General features: G+C 41.8%; 1 protein-coding gene across 1 annotated transcript in view; it reads right to left on the bottom strand.

Annotated features, from left to right (window-relative positions):
- Positions 1-6,361, bottom strand: part of LOC112264214 (spondin-1) — a 135,526-nt gene extending 129,165 nt beyond the window's left edge. The window contains exons 1-2 of the mRNA XM_042330955.1: positions 5,661-6,361; positions 4,902-5,008 (exon numbers count right to left, since the gene is read on the bottom strand). Of these exons, the coding sequence (XP_042186889.1) occupies positions 4,902-5,008; positions 5,661-5,895 (342 nt within the window). The 5' untranslated portion in view covers positions 5,896-6,361. The remainder of the gene's footprint in view (positions 1-4,901; positions 5,009-5,660) is intronic.
- Positions 6,362-22,841: the final 16,480 nt, after the last annotated feature.

Below are 22,841 nucleotides of genomic sequence, written 5' to 3' on the forward strand. Positions count from 1 at the left end.
GGACCAACTGGAATCTAGAAAAAAAAAAACAGGGACCATGACACAACATCCTGGCGACTTTAGGTGACTTTTGTGACCTCCTAATGATTCATTATTGTTTGCGGCGAAATATTGCAGATGACATGTTTAATACCAGGGCCTACAGATTCATTCAGGTATTTTTTATCTGTGTGTGTGTGTGTGTGTGTGTGTGTGTGTGTGTGTGTGTGTGTGTGTGTGTGTGTGTGTGTGTGTGAGAGAGAGAGACTGTGTATGTGTGTACATTTCAATGTGTGCTTGTGGGTGTCTCTATGTATGACTATTCCTGTATGATGTGCAAGAGTTTGTTAGTGTTGTAATTGGCAGTGGGTGGTGGTACTGTATGTGCATCACATTTACTGAAGTATTACATCAAAAATATATATATTTTGGTATGTTATTACATGATTGGATGAAGTTATTACATTATTCATTAAACCACCAGTTAACGTAATAACCACCGGTTAATGTAATAACTTACTCCATTTAGCGGGAAAATTATGTTTATCGGCAAGTTATAAACTGTACTGGGGGTATTACCAAATTTTAAAAAGTTATTACAAATTGAACGTTAATTTTAAAAAATTGTAAAAAATTTGCTGGTAGGCCAGTTGAAAACAAGTTCTCATTTACAACTGCGACCTGGCCAAGATAAAGCAAAGCAGTGTGACAAAAACAACAACACAGAGTTACACATGGAATAAACAAGCATACAGTCAATAACACAACAGAAAAATATGTATACAGTGAGTGCAAATGAAGTAAGGAGGTAAGGTAATAAATAGGCCATAGTGGCGAAGTAATTACAATTTAGCAATTAACACTGGAGTGATAGATGTGCAGATGAGGATGTGCAAGTAGAAATACTGGTGTGCAATAGAGCAGAAAGAGAGAAACAAATATGGTATGAGGTAGTTGATTGGATGGGCTATTTACAGATGGGGTGTGTACAGTTGCAGCGATCGGTAAGCTGCTCTGACAGCTGATGGTTAAAGTTAGTGGGGGAGATATAAGTCTCCAACTTCTGTGATTTATGCAGTTCGTTCCAGTCATTGGCAGCAGAGAACTGGAAGGAAAGGTCAGCCAAAGGAGAATTTGGCTTTGGGGGTGACCAGTGAAATATACCTGCTGGAGCGCGTGCTAAGGGTGGGTGTTGCTATGGTGACCAGTGAGCTGAGATAAGGCAGAGCTTTACCTAGCAAAGCCTTATAGATTACCTGGAGCCAGTGGGTTTGGCGACGAATATGTAGCGAGGACCAGCCAACGAGAGCGTACTGGTCGCAGTGGTGTGTAGTATATGGGGCTTTGGTGACAAAACGGATGGCACTGTGATATACTGCATCCAATTTGCTGAGTAGAGTGTTGGCTATTTTGTAAATGACATCGTTGAAGTCAAGGATCGGTAGGATAGTCTGTTTTACGAGGGTATGTTAGGCAGCATGAGTGAAGGCGGCTTTGTTGCAAAATAGGAAGCCGATTCTAGGTTTAATTTTGGATTGGAGAGTCTAAAAGGAGAGTTATTACACTTACAAGTGTTATTACATTTATCGTTGTTACAAGGTGCGAAAATGATTTATAATAAGGTCATAAATATAATATATATTGTAGAAGTTCCACCTTGTTCGAAGATTTTCTTTCCCGAAGCATTATAGGAGCTCAGTTTTCATTGATTTATTCATATCACTCAAAGATTTCAGTCAGATTGTGCGTGACTAGTTTAACAAATGGCTTCATAACATTGTTTGTTTAAAATAGTGTTTGTAAGGGAGGAGTATCAGTCCTCTGGCCCAGGAATCTGGTTATAAAACCTATACACAACATATTATTGGCCAATTCACCTGCTGTGTGTTCTTGGCCTGAAACCTCTGTCTCCCCCAGCCCATGTCTCACCTTGCTAGAACCCGGAGGGCCTCATCAGAGCTGGGGACATGTCCTACAATATCCCCTGACATCTAAGTGTGCAAACACTTCCCCCATCCCCCTCTCTCGCTCGCTCCCTTTTCCAGTCCAGTTGGAGCTGTCTTTGTAGGCTGGGAACGATCTTTGCTCTAAACCTGGCTAAATTTGTGTGTGTGTGTGTGTGCACCGTACATGCATGCATTGCCAATTTCACACACCTGGGCTCTCCCTGACTGGCACAAGGCTCCTTTTCCCATTTTCACACACACACACACACACACACACACACACACACACACACACACACACACACACACACACACACACACACACACACACACACACACACACACACACACACACACACACACACACACACACACACACACACACACACACACACACACACACACACACACACACACACACACACGGAATACAGGGGGGGCCATAAATAGAGGTATTAGAGGAAACGAGGTGAAAGTAATTGCGCCTCCTCCAAGATGATGCGTGAAACAGAACGACTCTGGCATGAGGGGTCTGAGAGGGGACAGATTATGTTGGGAGTTCTCTCTCACACACAGAGCGGAGAGGGTGAGAGCCAGCACAGGCAGCATATGGTGTTGATGTAAGTGTTCTGCCAGGTGTGGTTAAGTGTGTTGGCTCTGCTCTGCTCTGGGAGAGAGGATATCCTTGCACCTGTATATCACATGACTGCATACATACACTCCCTATCCGCTGGGACTGCTGTGCCCCTAGCGACTGACTGGCTGACTGACTGACTCCATAATACGAAGAGAGTATAAAAACCTACACTACTTTTGTGAACTTTGAGTGCAGCCTTCTTTTGTTCCTGTATCATGCAAACTTGAAATACAGTATAATCAAAATGTCTTTGACTTACACTGTGGATAAACGTATTCACTTTTTATGGCTGCAGGGGCAGTATTGAGTAGCTTGGATGAAGAGGTGCCCAGAGTAAATTTCCTGCTCTTCAGTCATAGTTACTAATATATGCATATTATTATTAGTATTGGATAGAAAACACTCTGAAGTGTCTAAAACTGTTTGAATTATGTCTTTGAGTATAACAGAACTCATATGGCAGGCAAAAACCTGAGAAGTTCCACTTTCTGTTTGGATTTTTTCTGAGGCTGGTAGATTTTCAAACAAGCTCCCATTGAAATTACAGCGAGATATGGATGAGTTTTCACATCCTACGGCTTCCACTAGATGTCAACAGTCAATAGAACTTTGTCTGATGACTCTAATGTGAAGGGGGGCCGAAGGAGACAGGAATGAGTAACCACTGCCATGAGGTGACCACGCGCGTTCACGTGAGAGGCAGCTCGGTTCCATGGCTCATTTGAAGTCAATGTAATTCTCCGGTTGGAACGTTATTCAAGATGTACGTTAACAACATTCTTAAGATTGATTCAATACATCGTTTGACATGTTTCTACTGACTGTTACGGAACTTTTGGACATTTCGTCACATTATAGTGGACGTGCTTTGTGACTTTGGAATTGTTTACCAAACGCACTAACCAAAGTAGCTAATTGGACATAAATAACGGACATTATTGAACAATTCAAGCATTTAGTGTGGACCTGGCATTCCTAGGACTGGATTCTGATGAAGTTCATCAAATGTAAGGAAACATTTATCATGTATTTTCTGGTTTCTGTTGACTCCAACATGGCGGCTAATTTCACTTTTGTTCTGAGCGCCGTCTCAGATTATTGCATGGGTTTCTTTTTCCGTAAAGTTTTTTTGAAATCTGACACAGCGGTTGCATTAAGGAGCGGTATATCTATAATTACATGTGTATAACTTGTATTATCATCTACATTTATGATGAGTATTTCTGTTGAATGATGTGGCTATGCAAAATCACTGGATGTTTTTGGAACTAGTGAATGTAATGCTCCAATGTAAACTCAGATTTTCTGATATAAATATGAACTTTATCAAACACAACATGCATGTATTGTGTAACATGAAGTCCTATGAGTGTCATCTGAGGAAGATTATCAAAGGTTAGTGATTAATTTTATCTCTATATGTGCTTTTTCTCTCTCTCTCTTTGGCTTGGTAAAATTGGCTGTGTATTTTAGTGAGTTGTTGGTGAGCTAACATAATTGTTTGTGGTGCTTTCCCCGTAAATCCTATTTGAAATCGGACACTGTGGTGGGATTAACAACAAGACTACCTTGAAAACGATATAAGATACGTGTATGTTTGAGGAATTTTAATTATGAGATTTCTGTTCTTTTGAATATGGCGCCCTGTACTATCACTGGTTGTTGTTATATTGCCCCCGGTAACGGGATCTCAGGCATAACAAGTTAAAGGTTGAGTAAGTAGGAATTTTGTCCACAAATGTACCCATATTTCTATTATATGTAAATAGTTTATGATTAGTGAACGCCATAATGTAGTTATTTAGTTAGATACTTCTCTCTATGAGCTGAAATCTTATTTTTCAAAGACATTTTGGCTGTTGGCTAGCCGTTCAGGCCGAACAGATTCACAAATCAAGGGTATTTGCCGCACTATGAAGACGTTGTCTCCCTCTGAGACACATCTTACTAGGCAACCCCCTGCACTTGCCTGGGCAGGCCTGCTCTATACCTGGCTAAAGCATGTGTGAGAAATGTACTAACAAACGTTTGTGCTATGAAACCAAATAAATACTGCAATCTGACCTACAAAACGTATTTGCTAGATTCATGATAGACAAAGCAAGGAAGATGAACTTCAAAACGTGATGTAGTTTTATTGGAATTTGCAGCTGTTGTTGGTACATTAAGTAATGAATCTGCTAGCTTCTGTTGACTGCCTGCATCTTGAAATAACATTACTTTCACCTGAATAACTGAAGGTCATTTACAATTTTAAAAAATATGCATGTTGTAATATCTACATTTTCATTTTGTATCATTTCAATGACATATAATGACGAGTTGAATTGTTGTCTTACCTGGAAATTGCCAGCATAGTCCTCTTCTTTGTCTCCTTCCCTGCCCTCCTTCAGAGCGATGAGGGTGAAACCTCTGAAGTAAGCGGGACTGGATGCATACAGAGTCACTGGGGATCACAAACACACAGTCAGTGAAGAAAACAAACTGATGGGGGACATATTGATAGGTTTAATAAAGGTTTGCAAAATCCTAAAGTACTAACCCTTCTGGATTCGTACCTCATAGGAATGAGATCTTTATAGGCTATATCAATCAGAAGGGAAATTAGCTCTTCACTTGCTGAAACAACTGGCAATTGCTGCCATTACTCGTGTCATTATCATTACTGTATTGATATACACTAGCTTCCCTGAGATAATGTGTTCGAATAAAACTGTGATGTGATGAGTGATTGAGCCAAAATGGGACTTTATTTAGACTAATGAATCAAAATGTTAAATATAATGACCAATGAGTTTGCAGGTGGAGTCACCAAAAATGAAGTTAGAGCATTACAAGTTCCAAATATTTCAGCGATAAACAGATGCCTATGAAGTTACAGTATGAGGGCATTCTGGTCTGTGCCCAACTCATCTTTCCACAAGAGAGTTTGACTTGTCATAACACAGCTCTGACTTCTAGGCTTATATCACTTCCTTATAAATGACCACAACACTGCGTCTTCACATGAGTTGAACACAAAAGATAAATAGTGTAAAGGCAAAAAATACCCTATTGTGTGTCAGACAATGTGCGCGCAATAGGACGGAATATAGTACCTCTGTAAGTGCTCCCAGGCTGATAATTTTCTGGGTCCCCCTCGACTCGCAGCCGAAACTCGTTGTAGCCTTCATTCCGAGTGCCCTGGGCCCGTAATATCCGACTACAATACCCGTCTGACTTCCCAGCTCTCTCCGAGGGCTCCTCCGTGAAGATGAATCCGGCGTTGCACAGCGCAGTGGAGATAAAAAACTGTAATAGCAGAATGCACATAAATATTCCCGCTCCTGCCATCGTGAAGCGGCAGCTATCGCTCCAGCTGATGCGGTGGTGAAATACGAGTGAGGATCAAGAGAGGAAAAAACGCTTGCTTCCCCACTCAAAACTCCAGGAATTGACGAAACTTGGCAATTGATAAGACTCCCCTCACTCGGGATACGAGGTAGCTGTCACCACTAAAGGTAAATCCATCATGGAGAGATATAGAGTGTAGAAAAATAGTAGTTTACGATGTGCACTTGCTCTTGCAGAATCGCACACTGATTTGTCGAAGAGCGTCTGATGATCAGAGGGTCCAGTGTTTGCTTAACTGAGCGTGAGAGCCTACACAGGGTCAGGGGAAATAGTGGAGCAGTGTAGCGCGTAGCGCTGCTGTCTCCAAGGCATTGACGCAGGCTATGAGCCCAACAACCCAAGCCAACAGACTGGAAACAGACATTTCTACCAATGGCTGCAGTGATGGAGGGACGCGTTTGACGCTCTAGCTGGAACCTGCCTGTGTGTTTGCTCAGCCGCGGATCCCCCCGCCCCCAAGCCCCCTTAGCTGACCGCACAGACACAGACAGTTGCTCAAATAGTAATTAATAATGCATGCTAAACGGTTTCCTTTATGCCCCCCGCTTCTGCGCAGTCTATTGTGTGTGTGTGTGTGTCTCTGTTTGAGAGAGACAGGGCCAATAAGCCCTTCATTTAGAGGGAATGAAGTTAAAGAAATATGGAATGTGGACCAAGCTTCCAGGGACTTCATTCTTAACCTCATATTGGCTTCTTTCAGCCACTGTCCAGCTGTTGCCACTGACAGAGAATGGTCACTGACAGAGAAGGAGAATGGTCACAATAATCAATAAACTTTTATTTTAATCTGTCTTGAATGATGAATCAACATTGCTCACAAGTTGGGGGCAGTCTGTTACAGTTTTTTGTGTGTTTTTTTTACATTTCAGGAATTGTGAAAATCTGAGTTCAAATGTATTTGGCTAAGGTGTATGTAAACTTCTGACTTCAACTGTATAACTGACCACAGACCTTGAAAAACAATAATGAAAACAACACCAGAAATTATATATGTGGACTGTCTTTGTTATAGCAACAATATGAGTAATGATGCCCTGTCATGCGTTCTCCTCAGTATCACCCACAATACCCATGGGGCCTCAGTGAACTTTCATCTTCCATATAGGTCAATAGTTCCTATGGTAGGCATACTGTAATCCAGCTTTAAAATGATTTTCTTTGAAATTAAAATGATCTCACTCACCCCCTCAGCCTCCTCCACACACACACTTACTTTGACACTCACTCTCCTCTGCCCCCCTCATTCTATTCAAATTCGGTATAGTCTCTTGTTTCCCCATTTCTTTGTACCTCTGCCTTTCCCTCTCTAGTTCCCCTGCTTCAGAGCCATTGGAAATATGAGAAAAATAGCCTTGGTGGGGTGTGCTAGTGATGCTGTAGACCTATACTTTATCTCAGCACTTTATTATCTATCATGATTTGATTTGATTACATCATTGATTGAATTAAATACATCTTAATGAGGTTTACAAAAAAAGTCAAAGAATTGCGTATTTACGATTAGCCTTTTGAAACAGGTGTGGAAGTTGTTTTCTCAGATGTGTAACAAGAAACAAGTACGCTACAAATCGATAAACGGGAAGTGTTGGAGCAATCACACGTTTTCATTGAAACTTTATCTAACCTGTGAGACATATTCTACTTCATCTTCTGCAACATTGTCTCAAAGATCTCCCGCAGTTTATTTCAGTCTTCAAAGGAATACGTAGGAGGAAGATGTGAATATATAGAAGCCTGCCGATCCGTCCAATGGATGCGGTCAGACGCGGTGCTCTACGCGGAGAAGATGCAAGCGGAGCGGGGAAGGCCAGGGATAGCTGGGCAAAACACCAGCAGGTGTCATTAAAGCCTCCACTGCGGTCACAGCTCGTCCTCCTACAACACAACCACAGAGTAGACGATATAAAACTGCAGATAAAGGCAGCGTCGAGGGGATAAGCATAGCAGTCAGGCATTTACTGTGCTGAAAATGACGTTTCATTTTTTTTATCAGCATGCTTGTCTCAGCTCCTGTTCCTTCTTGGTTGGGATGGGAAGGTTTGACACTGACTGGGAAAATGTCTTCATTTATCTCAACAAGGAAACTAATAAAGATTCAGCTTATACTTTGTACATAGGCTGTGGTCATATCATGCACATTTTCCTTGACTAAAAGTGCTGTGTTCAGAGATATTTGAAGAAGGCAATTCAAAGCAATACCTACATTTATTCATCTCGCCTTTGATCCTATATGTAGCCTACAGGCAGGTCCATAATTATTGGCACCCTTGATAAAGATCATAAAGATGAGCAAAAAAGACTATCACATAAATTATACACTTGCTGAGCTGTATAATATGCTAAAATTGGGAAATTATATTATTTTATACTAATACAATTGCTTAGAGAAAGAGGTAAACGGGTCAAATTTATTTGCACCCCAGTTTTCAATACTACAGCACCCTCCCCTTTTGCAAGGATAATGACATTTAGTATTCAAAATTCAAAATTAAAAAGATTGGAGAACACTTTGGGAAGGATCTTAGACCACCATTACTCCCTATAGAATCTTTCCAGAACCTTGATATCCTTCGTATGCGCTTATGGACTTCCCTCTTCAATTCAAACCACAGGTTTTCAGTTCGGTTAAAGTCCGGAGACTGCAATGGCCATTGCAAAATGTTGATTTTGTAGAAAATTAACAATTTCTTTGTGGATTTTAAAGTGTGCTTGGGGTTATTGTCTTGCTGGAAGATTCACTTCCAGCCAAGTGTCAGCCTCCTAGCAGAAGCATCCAGGATTTTGTCTAAAATGTCCTGGTACTTGGTAAAGATATTGCTTCCGTTGACCTTAACAAGTACCCCAGGACCAGTGGAAGCAAAATAGCCCCATAACATCAAAGATCCACCACCATATTTTACTGTAGGTATGAGGTACTGTTCTGCATATGCTTCTGTTTTTCCAATGGCAAACCCACAACTGGTGTGCATGGCCAAAGAGGTCTACTTTCATGTCATCTGACCATAGCACTGGTCAGATGACATGAAAGTAAACCTCTTTGGCCACACACATCAGCACACATCAAAATCCACAAATAAATTATTAATTGACTGCAAAATCCACATTTTGTAATAGCCATCTCAGTCTCCGGACTTAAACCCCATTGAAAACCTATGGTTTGAAAAGATCCAAAGATCTGGAAAGATTCTGAATGAGGGAAGGGTCGATGATCCCTCCCAATGTGTTCTCCAATCTCATAAAACATTTTAGAAAAAGGCTCAGTGGCGTTATCCTCACAAGGGTAGGATGCGGAGTACTGAAAACAGGGGTGCCAATCATTCCGACCCCTGTTTTTGTTTAATATGACTTATTAAACAAAATATATTTCTCTGAGCAGTTCTTGTAGTATAAAATAATACATAATTGCATGCAATATAGCTCAGTATTTGTATAATTTATTTCATACAATCTTTTTTGCTCATCTTTGTCAAAAGGTGCCAATAATTATGGACCTGACTGTAGGCCAACTTTTCCTGTCCAAAGCATAGAACTACAACACATACATTTTGCATATAGAAAAGACAACACACTGAACGTGTTCCTCATAGCATTTCCTGACGTGTAGGCCTACTGATGTTTGCATATGAAAGTGAACAAACACAATCACATCTATTATTTTTCAGAGAAGCAAATTGACTCATTCCCCGCCAGCTCACAGCAGTGACTCAGCAGACTTGCGTAATAAAATTATTTACGATCCAACGGGTTTGTGTTTGTAATTATCATGTATAGGCTTTTACACAGGGGAGTGCAACCACACATATGTTAGACTGCCTTACCCTGCCTCAGCCTCCCTCTAGTCTCTAATTAATGGTAGCCTACAGCAAAGGCTGTGCTTATTTTTAGGAGCCAGGGGACTGTTGCAAGGGCAGTAAAAAAACTGAGGAAAATGGTTACATTTTATAATTCAGTCATGATTTATTTTTATTTTTGCTTAAAGTCTGTTTCTTCTGTTTACTAGGAATGAATCCACTCAGTGATATGGATGGAGACAATGTCTGATGGCACACAGTTTGATGGCCTTTTTCCTCTAAGAGTGGAAGGGGGGAGGGGACTGAGAGGGAGGAAGATAAAGAGAAAATGGTGAGAGGGAATAAAATAGCAAGGCAATAGGGATGGAGGGCACAGAAGAAGGGAGCAAAATTGTGAAAGAGGAGTAGCATGCAGGTTCTGATTTTGAAAACTCATATCAGCGGTGGATCTCATATAGCCAGATGGAAGCTCAATCTCCTCCAGTTAGATACACCTCCATATAGAGATGAAAGTTCACCAAGATCCCATGGGTATGAACGGGTGGGAGGTGGTCAGCTGTTAATTGGAAAGGGAAAGAGAGGGAAAAGGGAGATAATTGGAAAAGGAAAGGAGAGGGCAGCAGGGGAAAGAAGAGAAGAGATTGATTGAGTAACATACGCTGCAGGGATGGGGAAAGGAAGAAAAAGAAAAGAATGGGGATAGAGATGAAAAGGAGAGAGGAGAGGTGCAACATGGAGAGACAGATGAAAAGGAGAGGATGGAGAGAGAGGAGAGATGCAACATGGAGAGATAGATGAAAAGGAGAGAGGCTGGGGAGAGAGGAGAGATGCAACATGGAGAGAGAGATGAAAAGGAGAGAGGAGAGGTGCAACATGGAGAGAGAGATGAAAAGGAGAGAGGATGGGGAGAGAGGAGAGGTTCAACATGGAGAGAGAGATGAAAAGGAGAGAGGATGGGGAGAGAGGAAAGGCGCAACAGAGAGAGAGATGAAAAGGAGACAGGAGAGGTGCAACATGAAGAGAGAGATGAAAAGGAGAGAGGATGGTGAGAGGAGGCACAACATGGAGAGAGGAGAGGTGCAACATGAAGCGATAGATGAAAAAGGAGGAGAGATGCGACATGGAGAGAGAGATGAAAAGGAGAGAGGATGGGGAGAGAGGAGAGGTTCAACATGGAGAGAGAGATGAAAAGGAGAGAGGATGTGAGAGAGGAGGCACAACATGGAGAGAGGAGAGGTGCAACATGAAGCGATAGATGAAAAAGAAGGAGGAGAGATGCGACATGGAGAGAGAGATGAAAAGGAGAGAGGAGGTGCAACATGAGAGAGAGATGAAAAGGAGAGAGGAGAGGCGCAACATGGAGAGATGAAAAGGAGAGAGGAGAGATGCAACATGAAGCGAGAGATGAAAAGGAGAGAGGAGATGCGAAACATGAAGAGTGGTGAGAGCGAGAGGAAAAGAGAGAGGGAGGAGGTGGTAATCCTTCCTCACCATAAATGACATCATTCTGAGAATGCACGTGGCCTCTGAATGTGGTTACACCGGCACGCGAGGCGGTCGCCTCCGGTCCAGACACTCGTGTTGCGTTTTCCTAGCTGGTGACGCCGCGGTCACAACACTGTCACAGGGTTGGTTATGAAGTGGTCGCAATGGTATCCACTCCTGAAGGAAGCAGCTCATCTAATGACAGGACTGTGTGTTGCCTGTCTATAGAAACATATACCTCCATATGTATGACATATGTGTTCTTCTAGTTGCTGTTTATTGACTATGTTGTTATTTTAACCCATTAAGTGTATGCCTGTATGTGTGTGTGTGTGTGTCTGTGTGTGAATGTGTGTATGTGTGTTTGTATGTGCATGTATGTGTGTATGCCTGAATGTGTGTATGTGCATGTACAGTATGTGTGTATGTGTTTATATGTCTCTATGTAGGTGTACAATGTGTGTGTGTGTTTGTATGTGTGTATTTGCTTGTGTGCGCTTAATGTAGATAATGTTGCCACTATGAAACGTTTCTATCTTAATGTAGATAATGTTGCCACTATGAAAAGTTTATCTTCAAAAAAGTTATAATCTGATTAAAGTTTCTTTATCTCTGCATCTTTCCCTTCCCTCTCTTTTCTCTTTGATTTCCTCTGTCTCTCTCTGTGGGCCTTTGTCAGACCAGAGGACATTTCTCCAAAAATTACGATCTTTGTCCCCATGTGCAGTTGCAAACCGTAGTCTGGCTTTTTTATGGTGGCTTTGGAGCAGTGACTTTTTCCTTGCTGAGAGGCCTTTCAGGTTATGTCAATATAGGACTCGTTTTACTGTGGATATAGATACGTTTGTACCTGTTTCCTCCAGCATCTTCACAAGGTCTTTTGCTGTTGTTCTGGGATTGATTTGCACTTTCACACCAAAGTACATTCATCTCTAGGAGACAGAGCGTGTCTCCTTACTGAGCGGTATGACAGCTGCATGGTCCCATCGTGTTTATACTTACATACTAGTGTTTGTACAGATGAACATGGAAACTTCAGGTGTTTGGAAATTGCTCCCAAGGATGAACCAGACTTGTGGAAGTCTACAATTTTTTCGGAGATCTTGGCCTTGAAATACAACCACAGGTACACCTCCGATTGACTCAAATGATGTCAATTATCCTATCAGAAGCTTCTAAAGCCATGACATCATTTTCTGGAATTTTCCAAGTTGTTTAAAGGTACAGTCAACTTAGTGTATGTAGACTTCTGACCCACTGAAATTGTGATACAGTGAATTAATTATAAGTGAAATAATTGGTCTGTAAACAATTGTTGGAAACATTACTTGTGTCATGCACAAAGTAGATGTCCTAACCGATTTGCCAAAACTATACTTTGTTAACAAGAAATGTGTGGAGTGTTTGAAAAACGAGTTGTAATGACTCCAACTTAAGTGCATGTAAACTTCTGACTTCCACTGTATAAACCCCAGGAAAATCTATGTAAATGTGACTTATGGAAACTTATTGACTTAAATAATGTCAATCTAGACAGAAATGCCAGCAGACAGACAGATAGGCAGAAGGTTGATGAAAATAGAGATTGATACAATAGGATGTTTTAATCATAACTATAGCCTACTTTTACCTGACCTCCCTACAGGCTGTACTCAATAACCCTGGTAGGATAAACACATAACCGACCTTCTGTTTTCTGCCACTCAGGAACTGTACAGGTTCCTCCGAGTCAGCAGACAGAGTTAATGTCTTCATTTCCACACCCTGCCTCAACACACGTCTTCTGATCTCTGAGGTAATGCGTTTTGATGTCCGTCTAAATGCCTGAGTGAAACGTGTGCACTCGAGGGCTGGTAGCGTATGGGGTCCTTCAGAAGTGATTAGAGTCAGTTGGGTGGACGGAGCTGAACAGGGGGAGGGGATTTGGGGGACCCACATCCCCAGGTACGGGAAGCCGCTAAGGCGTCACTCATTGGGTCCTGTCTCCCGCTCCGGAGGGGCTCGGGCGTATCCGAGTGACTCTAAGGAAATCATACACCCTGTCAGAAGCTATTGAGCCCCCGCCACAGATGCAGCCAGGGTCAGCCAACGTTTGCTAAGAAAGAGAAATGAGAGAGTGTTGGGCAGTGATAAAGGGGCTGGCTAAACCAAGTTATATCAAAGACAGTGAGTGGATTGTAGGAATCTGTTTGACAGCCTTGGTATAAGTAGCAGGTATTATTTTTCAAGCAGCCAGACATTTACCTTTAATGTCAATTCCCTGCATCCAGCGTAGTTGTAAAAACAGATGTAGTATCTTAATTTGAGCCAGTTTGCTACATCAGGAAAATAATCCTGCAGCAACAGGAAATGTGAATTATTATGTGGATTATAATTTGATTACCCCTGTAACAGTGTAATCAAATTAAGATTATAGCCCACCCAATTTTACCTACCTCATTCCCATACGGTTTATATTTATTTACTTTTCTGCTCTTTTGCACACCAATATCTCTACCTGTACATGACCATCTGATCATTTATCACTCCAGTGTTAATCTGCAAAATTGTAATTATTCGCCTACCTCCTCATGCCTTTTGCACACAATGTATATAGACTCTTTTTTTTCTACTGTGTTATTGACTTGTTAATTGTTTACTCCATGTGTAACTCTGTGTTGTCTGTTCACACTGCTATGCTTTATCTTGGCCAGGTCGCAGTTGCAAATGAGAACTTGTTCTCAACTAGCCTACCTGGTTAAATAAAGGTGAAATAAAAAAAATAAAAAATTTAAAAAATACACCTGTAGCTCTGGCTAAGCTCTCTTTGAGTTCCCCCAGACACCCATCTGCTCCACACGTCAACCTGAGTAGGACTTATCTGAACAAAAGGGGCCGATAAGAGGAATCAGACTGGGCTATTTAGATAGACATAACACTCAGCTCTGCTCAGCACGGACGTCAGCCACCATTATAGGCCCTTGAACTGCACTCTGTTAGATAGAATGCGACAACATGAAGACATGGATCGATACAGACTGATACACACACTCTGAACTGACAGCTTCAAGCACTGTTTACCAGTTTGACAGCAAGAAGGAGCTTAGGGGGAATAGGTTTGTGTGTGTGTGTCTGGGTCTGTGTGCCTGTGTGTGAGGGAGAATGTGTGTTGGACAGGATTGGGATCAATTCCATTTGAATTCCACTCAATTCCAAAAGTACACCAAATTCCAAATACACATTTTCCTAACTGAAAAGCATTGAAGATAATTAAAATAGGAATTTCAGAGTACTTCCTGAATTAACCGAAATGTAAATAGAATTAAGCCTAACCCTGGTGTTGGCACGTCTAATGTTGCTAATCAAGATTCAATCAGTCAGAGCCTTGGAGGAAGCAAGTGTCATGACGTGGCCCTTTCTGGGTGTATATCATGGCTTCCCCCTCTCTCACTCTCTCCTACACCCAAGTTCTATTATCTCAGGTTGTAAATTCCTGGCGGAGACGCTCTTCCCCTTTTCATGCAGAGAGAGAGACCACAGAGTGAACAAAGGATTTGTGAGGATATGGGAAGGGTCTATGGACACTTAAGGGACAGTTATGCTGAGTGTGTTTCATTTGATGACCTCCCGAAGGACAGGAAACACACATAACTATATCTGTGTACATTTCTCAATAATGGTGGTTTGCATCTAATTCTTGAATAAAATTAATGAGTAAAGATTAAACTATTTGTGAAATGATGTAATGAGATGTTAAACTTTAATTTTGATAGAATTGAATTGCCTGTAAAGTTGAACTAGTCACCAGCTACGCCCCCATGAGCACAGGCATGATCTGGCATCATGGAACTGCCTTTTCTATTGTTACGAATAAAAACCCCTCCTGAGAAAATCCTCTTCAGACCACGCATACCTCAGTGTAAGCTGAGGTGGCACAGGTTTGAGTACCAAGACTAGAAAGCCATACCACGTGGAGCATTGGCTACATGGCTGGAAAGGGTTAAACTTTGAGCCTATCGATCCCAACAGAATAAGAGCAATCTTAGATACTAATTGATCAGATATTTAAATATCTGAAGAGTTATATTCGGAAAATTGTAACTTTGTAATCTGAAGATTTCCCATGGTGCCCCGACTTCCGAATTAATTACATTTACATGATTAGTTTAATCATGTAATAATAATTACAGAGAATTGATTTGATCATATTGATTTGATCACCTTCAACCTTTTGTGACTAGGGGGCAGAATTTTCATTTTTGGAAAAATAACATTCCTGTAGTAAACAGGATATTTTGTCAGGACAAGATGCTAGAATATGCATATAATTGACAGCTTAGGATAGAAAACTCTAAAGTTTCCAAAACTGTAAAAATATTGTCTGTGAGTATAACAGAACTGATATTGCAGGCAAAAGCCTGAGAAAAATCCAATCCGAAAGTGACTCGTCTTTTGAAAGCTCTGCGTTCCAATGCGTCCCTATTGAGCAGTGAATGGGCTATCAACCAGATTACTTTTTCTCCGTATTCCCCAAAGTGTCTACAGCATTGTGACATAGTTTTACACATTTATGTTGAAGAATACCCGTAAGCGGCTACATTGCACAAGTGGTCACCTGATGGCTCCCAGAGTGATTCTCGCATAAAATACAGGAGGTAGACATTATTCCAATCGGTCCTACTGAAACACCAATTGTCCCGGTGGATATATTATCAAATAGATATTTGAAAAACACCTTGAGGATTGATTATAAACAACGTTTGCCATGTTTCTGTCGATATTATCGAGCTAATTTTGAATATTTTTTGGCGTTTTCGTGACTGCAATTTCCGGGCGATTTCTCAGCCAAACGTGAAGACCAAACGGAGCTATTTCGCCTACAAAAATAATATTTTGGGAAAAAAGGAACATTGGCTATCTAACTGGGAGACGCGTGAGTGAAAACATCCGAAGCTCAAAAAGGTAAACGATTTAATTTGATTGCTTTTCTGATTTCCGTGACCAAGTTACCTGCTGCTAGCTGGACAAAATGCTATGCTAGGCTATCGATAAACTTACACAAATGCTTGTCTAGCTTTGGCTGTAAAGCATATTTTGAAAATCTGAGATGACAGGGTGATTAGCAAATGGCTAAGCTGTGTCTCAAGATATTTCACTTGTGATTTTCATAAATAGGAATATTTATGTCCATTGTGTTATGCTAATTCGTGTCAGTCGATGATTATGTTCCCGCACCCGGGATGGGGAGTCACTAGATGTTAATGATGCCAAAGACACAACATATTATGGTGCCCCGTGTGAGGCATCTAAGATTGCACGAGACCTTGCTGTTGAATTATGTATTTATCAATTGTGGAAACAGAATTGTATGCGAATAGAGAAAGTTATTGGTTGCATGCGTGTTTCCATTTGAACAAGCTATTTGGAATTGCCTCCGGTCGTGTGTCGATAGCGTCAGCGCAATGAGTTGTAAATTCCAGATTTAGTCCAGGCCAAACGGTACTATTTCTGTCGGTCAATATTAATTTCTAGAGCAAGAGCATAGAGCCAGCAAGGTTAGAAATTAGAGGAGATATCTGTTTGGTAACCGAGCCGAAGTATTATCTGTCCGCCTACCGCGCTAAACCAGTGTGGGTAGGCCACAGGCATATCTGTTTTTATGTACCGTGGGCTCCGGTAATATAATGCTAGCAAATAGTATGCCGAATGGGTTAGTGAGATGTCACTAGTAAACCCCCCTTTCCATGGTGAAGGGGACCCTATTCTCTGCTTGGAAGTGAGATTTATGTACAAAGTAGGATTAGCTTGCACGAGATACTAAGCTTACAAATGGAAAACAGCATTTCTTTTTCCTGTGTCACGTTGTAATCCCTCCACATTGCGCGATGGAAGTCCCACCATTTGTATTTCTGTTGATTTCAACTTTCTGTGATCAGTGATCCCCTGGTAGTGAAGAATCACCAGTACATTTTCTTCAAAAGAAATTAGGTAACACCCGAACGTGGATCAGGTTAAGATATCCAGCCAATCGCAATTGACTGGATATCGATGTCTCATTCAATTGAACTAAAATATTGATTTCTAAGCAAGCGGAGGAAATCTCACCACTGAATCTCTTGTTCTGTACTCAAGAACTCTATCTGCAAACAATGACATAAGTTTGAGACCAAAAGGAGCAAGTGCGACACTCACGTATCCAAAATCAGTACTGTAAGCGCTCAAGTGGACTCTGCAATGCAGCAGAATAACACCCTTAGTTACCATCTGGAGAAAATCCAGAATGATCACGCATAACAACGTGTCTTCCCATCCAAGCAACCGGAGCCTGGTACTCAAAGAGGTAAAGACGATAGGGAAACATGAGCGAGGCAAAGTCTCAAACCTCAGTCTTCTCCTCTTGGCACTGAGTAATATGGCGCCTCTTGGCCAACAAAGTCAAAGCTTGGCTTCTCCTCTTGGACTTTCGGCCCCAAATTCTCCACAGGAGGAAGCCAACCCTCTCCACCCACTTGACGCAGAATACCTTGACAAGAATTTCCCCACCTTTGACCCCTTTCCCGGTCAGCCAAACGATTCTGAGACGTTTCGAGCTGACAGAGGACGCATTGGATGGCTACCCCAATGCTACGGGTTCTGACAGGGTTTACCTGTTAAAGCGAACGTCAAATAGACACATGACGAGCTTCATTCATCTAAAAGTGCAAATTAATATGCTAAATGTGCCACAGCTTTGAAATTAGAATTCAGTGGTTCTCCGACTCACAAACACGATAGCTCCCTGGCTAACACCATCAAACAAGCTCGGAACGAACACTCACAAGATTACTATAATAGGCTTCGTTCAGCTTACTTTGGCCTACTCACTGAAACAGGAATGGAAGAGCTGTTACCATTCAAACAAATGTTTCTGTTGAACATGTTTCCCACCTTCATACCTACGTACTTGGGCCCTGCATCCCACGTTGGCTTGCCTATCTTACAACGCAGAGCTTGCAAGCACAGCTTTTGATGCATCAAAAGTTCACAACGCTAAGAGCCCTGTCCACTCGATTTTGAAGTTTGACCAGGAGCACTCACTCCAGTTAGAGGGTGCATTATCAAGTATTGGTGCGTTAAGAGATGAAGCACAACAACGGTTTTGACCACGGAACCACGAGTCCAATAACCTCCACAATCAAAAATAACTGTAAAGTACGTTGCCATCGAAACGACTACAGCTACAATCAGCCTGTTCGCTACCTTCCTGCACCCAACCCACACAAAGTGTCAGAGCACAAGGGTAACAAGGGTAGTCCCGAAGTTCCATTACTCTAGTTCCACTAAAGCGAGAACATTTTGAGAAACGGGTAAAAGATACGTCACAAGGACTAGAAGGGGAATTACCGGACACCAGGTCCGCAGGAATTAACACTCATAGCAAGGACGTTAAAATTCAAATTTCTCCGGCTCTCACTCGAGACCCTATCCAGGGCCCGCTTGATCAAGAAAGAAGCCCACAGGCTTTGCCTATAGACTCTGATACAAAGGTTGCAAAGAAAATTGTCAAAAGCTTCGTTAAAGCCAAGCTCACTCAAAATCTGAAAAGTCGATCTGCTTCCACCTTGAACAGAAATGGCACATCACGTCGTTGCGAACGACAACTGAACACCAATCTAAACCTGGAAACAGTCCAGTAGGACTGCTTAATAAGAATCGGTGTCCCGCTAGCGGGACAACTTCCGGTGAAACTGGAGAGCACGCAATTCAAATAAATAATCATAAATATTTACAGATTTTAAACATTTAGGTACATATAAGTATCTTATATCGAATGAAAGCAATTCTTGTTAATCTAACTGAAAAGTCCAATTTACATTAGCTATTACAGCGAAAACATGCCATGCAATTGTTTGAGGAAGGAACCCCACATAAAAAAAAATCCCCGCACAGGTTTCATACAATCACATAAAGATTAAATATTCACTTACTTTTTGAAAATCTTCCTCTGATTTGTCATCCAAAAGGGTCCCAGCTATAAATGTAGTGTCGTTTTGTTGGAAAAAATAATTATTTTATATCCCAAAAAGTCAGTTTAGTTGGCGCCATCGATTTGAGTAATCTTGCAAAGAAAGGAATCTGAAAATCTACCCCTAAACTTTGTTTCAAACTATAATATTTCTTACGGAAAGAAGTATGTTCAATAGGAAACCGATTTTAGCAGGTGCGTAATGTCTTCATGGCGCATGCAAACATGAATTTCCAAGACTGTCCTTCTACTAAAACTGACATTTCTTATACATTTTTGAAGTTACAAGCCTGAAACCTTGAACAGACTGCTGACACCCTGTGGAAGCCATAGAAATTGCATCCAGGGAGCTAATGTTCAATATGACCTTTCTCTTGCATTTCTAAGAGAATAGTCTCTCTCAAAAAAATATATTCCGGTTGGTTTTTCTTTGGATTTTCTCCTACCATATCTATTGTGTTACACTATGTTACGTTCCCCAGATTATGTGTTGTAGTTTGTGTATTTGCATGTGTTTATTTCAGGAAATGGCTTCCTGAAATCCCTCAAGCAGCTGATTGGTCGACTCCAGGGCTAATTGGAGAGCTGACCCCGCCCCCTCGTCAAGACACAGCTGTCTCCAATTACCCATTCCTTCAGAAGCTATATAAAAGCCAGTGTTCTGTTCAAGAGATCTTTTTGTAGAGGATTTTGCTGGAGGTAGATTTGCTAGAGATTTGCTGGGAGGTCATTGTAGAGATTTTGCTAGAGAGATTTTGCAAGAGGTTGATTTTGCTGGGAGTTCATTGCTGAGAGTTGGTATGTTTTGTGAGTTTGTTGCTCAGAACTTATTTGATGTCCTTTGTTTCTTAGTTTGTTTGTGAAATTGTTTAATATTCTGTTTCATTTGTTCCCAGGGGGGAAGGGGAAGGCACCTAGGGAGTGCTTAGGCAAGAGGCCCGCGGGCATACATATACCCGTAGCATATTCGCTGTCTAGGCACACTAGGTAAGATCTGGGCGGACCACCCCTTGTATTTTGGTTAGGGCACCAGGTGGTGCTAAATTAGGTAAGTAGTGGGTAGGCAGGTAAGATAGTAGGGGGCTTTGAGATTTACTTTCTTTGCTTTGGTTCCGTCCAGCCCCTTTTCCCCATATTACCGTGTAAAGGAATAAAGTCCTTGTAAATGGTACCACATCTGCCTGTTGTCATTCTTACTTGTACCTACAGTCCATACCTTTTTCGCTTCACAGAGAGTTTAGTTGTAGCAGGGTGTTGCGTTCCCTCTTCATAGAGGCGTGCGTAACACACTATCTTACATTATTTTAACATTTCACAAACTTCAAAGTGATTTCTTTCCAATGGTACCAATTATATGCATATCCTGGCTTCAGGGCCTGAGCTACAGGCAGTTTACTTTGGGCACTTCATTCAGACAGGAAGTGGAGAAAAAAGGGGCCTAGCCCAAATAACTTGACGTTGCTAAATAAATAAATAATATAGAAAATAATAATAGAAATCCATGATATTCAATTATCGCACCCACACTGCTCGCCATTGCCAAGGGCTAAAATAGAACTCATTCCTATTTCTGACGCAGATCGCGCTGCAAGTCCTGCCTCTCCCATCTCCTCATTGGTTATACCCGCGTGGGTGATTGAGTAGCCGTGGTAATACAATGAAAGTTTAGATGCGATCACCATATAAGTTAAACGATGAAAAAGCCTGGAAAGAGGAGAGATGACTAGAAATTATTCAGTATGCCGTTTTATGTGTGGATTAATTGTCGGAGTAGAGGTCCTTGTGCATTTCAGGTAAAATAACAACTATGTTTATATCCCTGGACAAATTAGCTAGCAACAGCAAGTTAGCTAAATAGGACAAATTAACGTTAGCTAGCGAGTGCAAGTTAACTAGCTAAATTGCCATACATGTTTAATGCTTTTCGACCTGTCCCCAAATTAATGTCATTGGTTCAGCGTTTGTTTTGATATTTTAACCTCACATTTGGTGTGGGGGGGGGGGATACATTTATTCATGATAGTGCATGATGGCACATCGCGCAGCCAGTTTGGGTTCCGTGTAATTGATTCGGGCGTGAAAGTGTCACTCATCTCTCAAACATTGTTCGATGATATCAAAAGGGCTTTGAAACCAACTAAACGTTGGTTAAAAGTGGAATGATGCGACACTACACTGAGGTTTCACTCAGACAACCTCGCCTCTCACATTGAGAGTGATGCTGAAACTACACTTCCAGGAAGTATTGCTACACCCTGTGTATGTTACTAGCCTCAAATCTGAAGCCCTGCTTCTTGGAGCAGACTTGATGGATTGATTACTCCCACTAATGGATTGGAAAACTAACCATGTATGGTCACAGGCCACAGTGCCTTCTCCACTGACCACACTGTCTTCCCCTAACGCTAGCTGCAATGCAGTCATTCATGAGGGGTATCGGTCGTAAGCACCCCTTGGGAAAAATACATTTTGAAACCTCTTGGTGAAGAATTCGATCCAAGGAGATGTTACGATATCTCGACACATTCCATCAGCCAACCTGATTGACCTTTATTTTCATGATTTCGAGCTAGCTGTCTCTGTGAATGAGCAACTTCCCCCCTCCTTGCAGTCGTGCAATACAGTAGTTGAGATGAACTTCTCTTGCCCTCCGGACACTTCCACAAGCACTGTGGCTGGCTCAGCAAGACAAACATCAATATACAGAGCGTACTCTGCTTCCGATGATACAGTGCCTTGCAAAAGTATTCATCCCCCTTGGTGATTTTCCAATTTTCCATTTGCAACAAAGAGACCAAAGATAAACCTGAAGGCGCTGCAAAGCTCCACAGCAGAGATTTAATATCTGTCCATCGGACCACCAAGCCAGTCACTCCACAGAGCTGGGCTTTACTGAAGAGTGGCCAGAAAAAAACATTGCTTAAAGATGAAAATAAGCAAACACAATTGGTGTTCGCCAAAAGGCACGTGGGAGACTCCCCAAACATATGGAAGAAGGTACTCTGGTCAGTTGAGACAGAAATGTGGCTTTTTGGCCATCAAGGAAAATGCTATGTCTGGCGCAAATCCAACATATCTCATCACCCCGAGAACTCCATCCACACAGGGAAGCATGGTGGTGGCAGTATCATGCTGTGGGGATGTTGTTCATCGGCAGGGACTGGGAAACTGGTCAGAATCGAAGGCATGATGGATAGCGCTAAGTACAGGGAAATTCTTGAGGAAAACCTGTTTCAGTCTTCTAGAGATGTGAGACTGGGACTGAGGTTCTTTGGTCTCTTTGCTGCCTCTCTGATTAATGCCCTCCTTGCCTGGTCGGTGAGATTTGGTGGGCGGCCCTCTCTTGGCAAGTTTGTTGTGGTGCCATATTCTTTCCATTTATTTGTACCAGATTTAAATGGTGCTCCTTGGGATGGTCAAAGTTTTAGATGTTTTTATAACCCATCCCTGTTCTGTACTTCACAACTTTGTCCCTGACCTGTTTGGAGAGCTCCTTGATCTTCGTGGTGCCCCTTGCTTAGTGGTGTTGCAGACTCTGGGACCTTTCAGAACAAGTGTATATATACTGAGATCATGTGACACATCGCACACAGCTGGACTTTATTTAACGAATTCTGTGACTTCTG

Source organism: Oncorhynchus tshawytscha, linkage group LG12 (assembly GCF_018296145.1).
Source record: "Oncorhynchus tshawytscha isolate Ot180627B linkage group LG12, Otsh_v2.0, whole genome shotgun sequence".
NCBI classification, from domain to species: domain Eukaryota; kingdom Metazoa; phylum Chordata; class Actinopteri; order Salmoniformes; family Salmonidae; genus Oncorhynchus; species Oncorhynchus tshawytscha.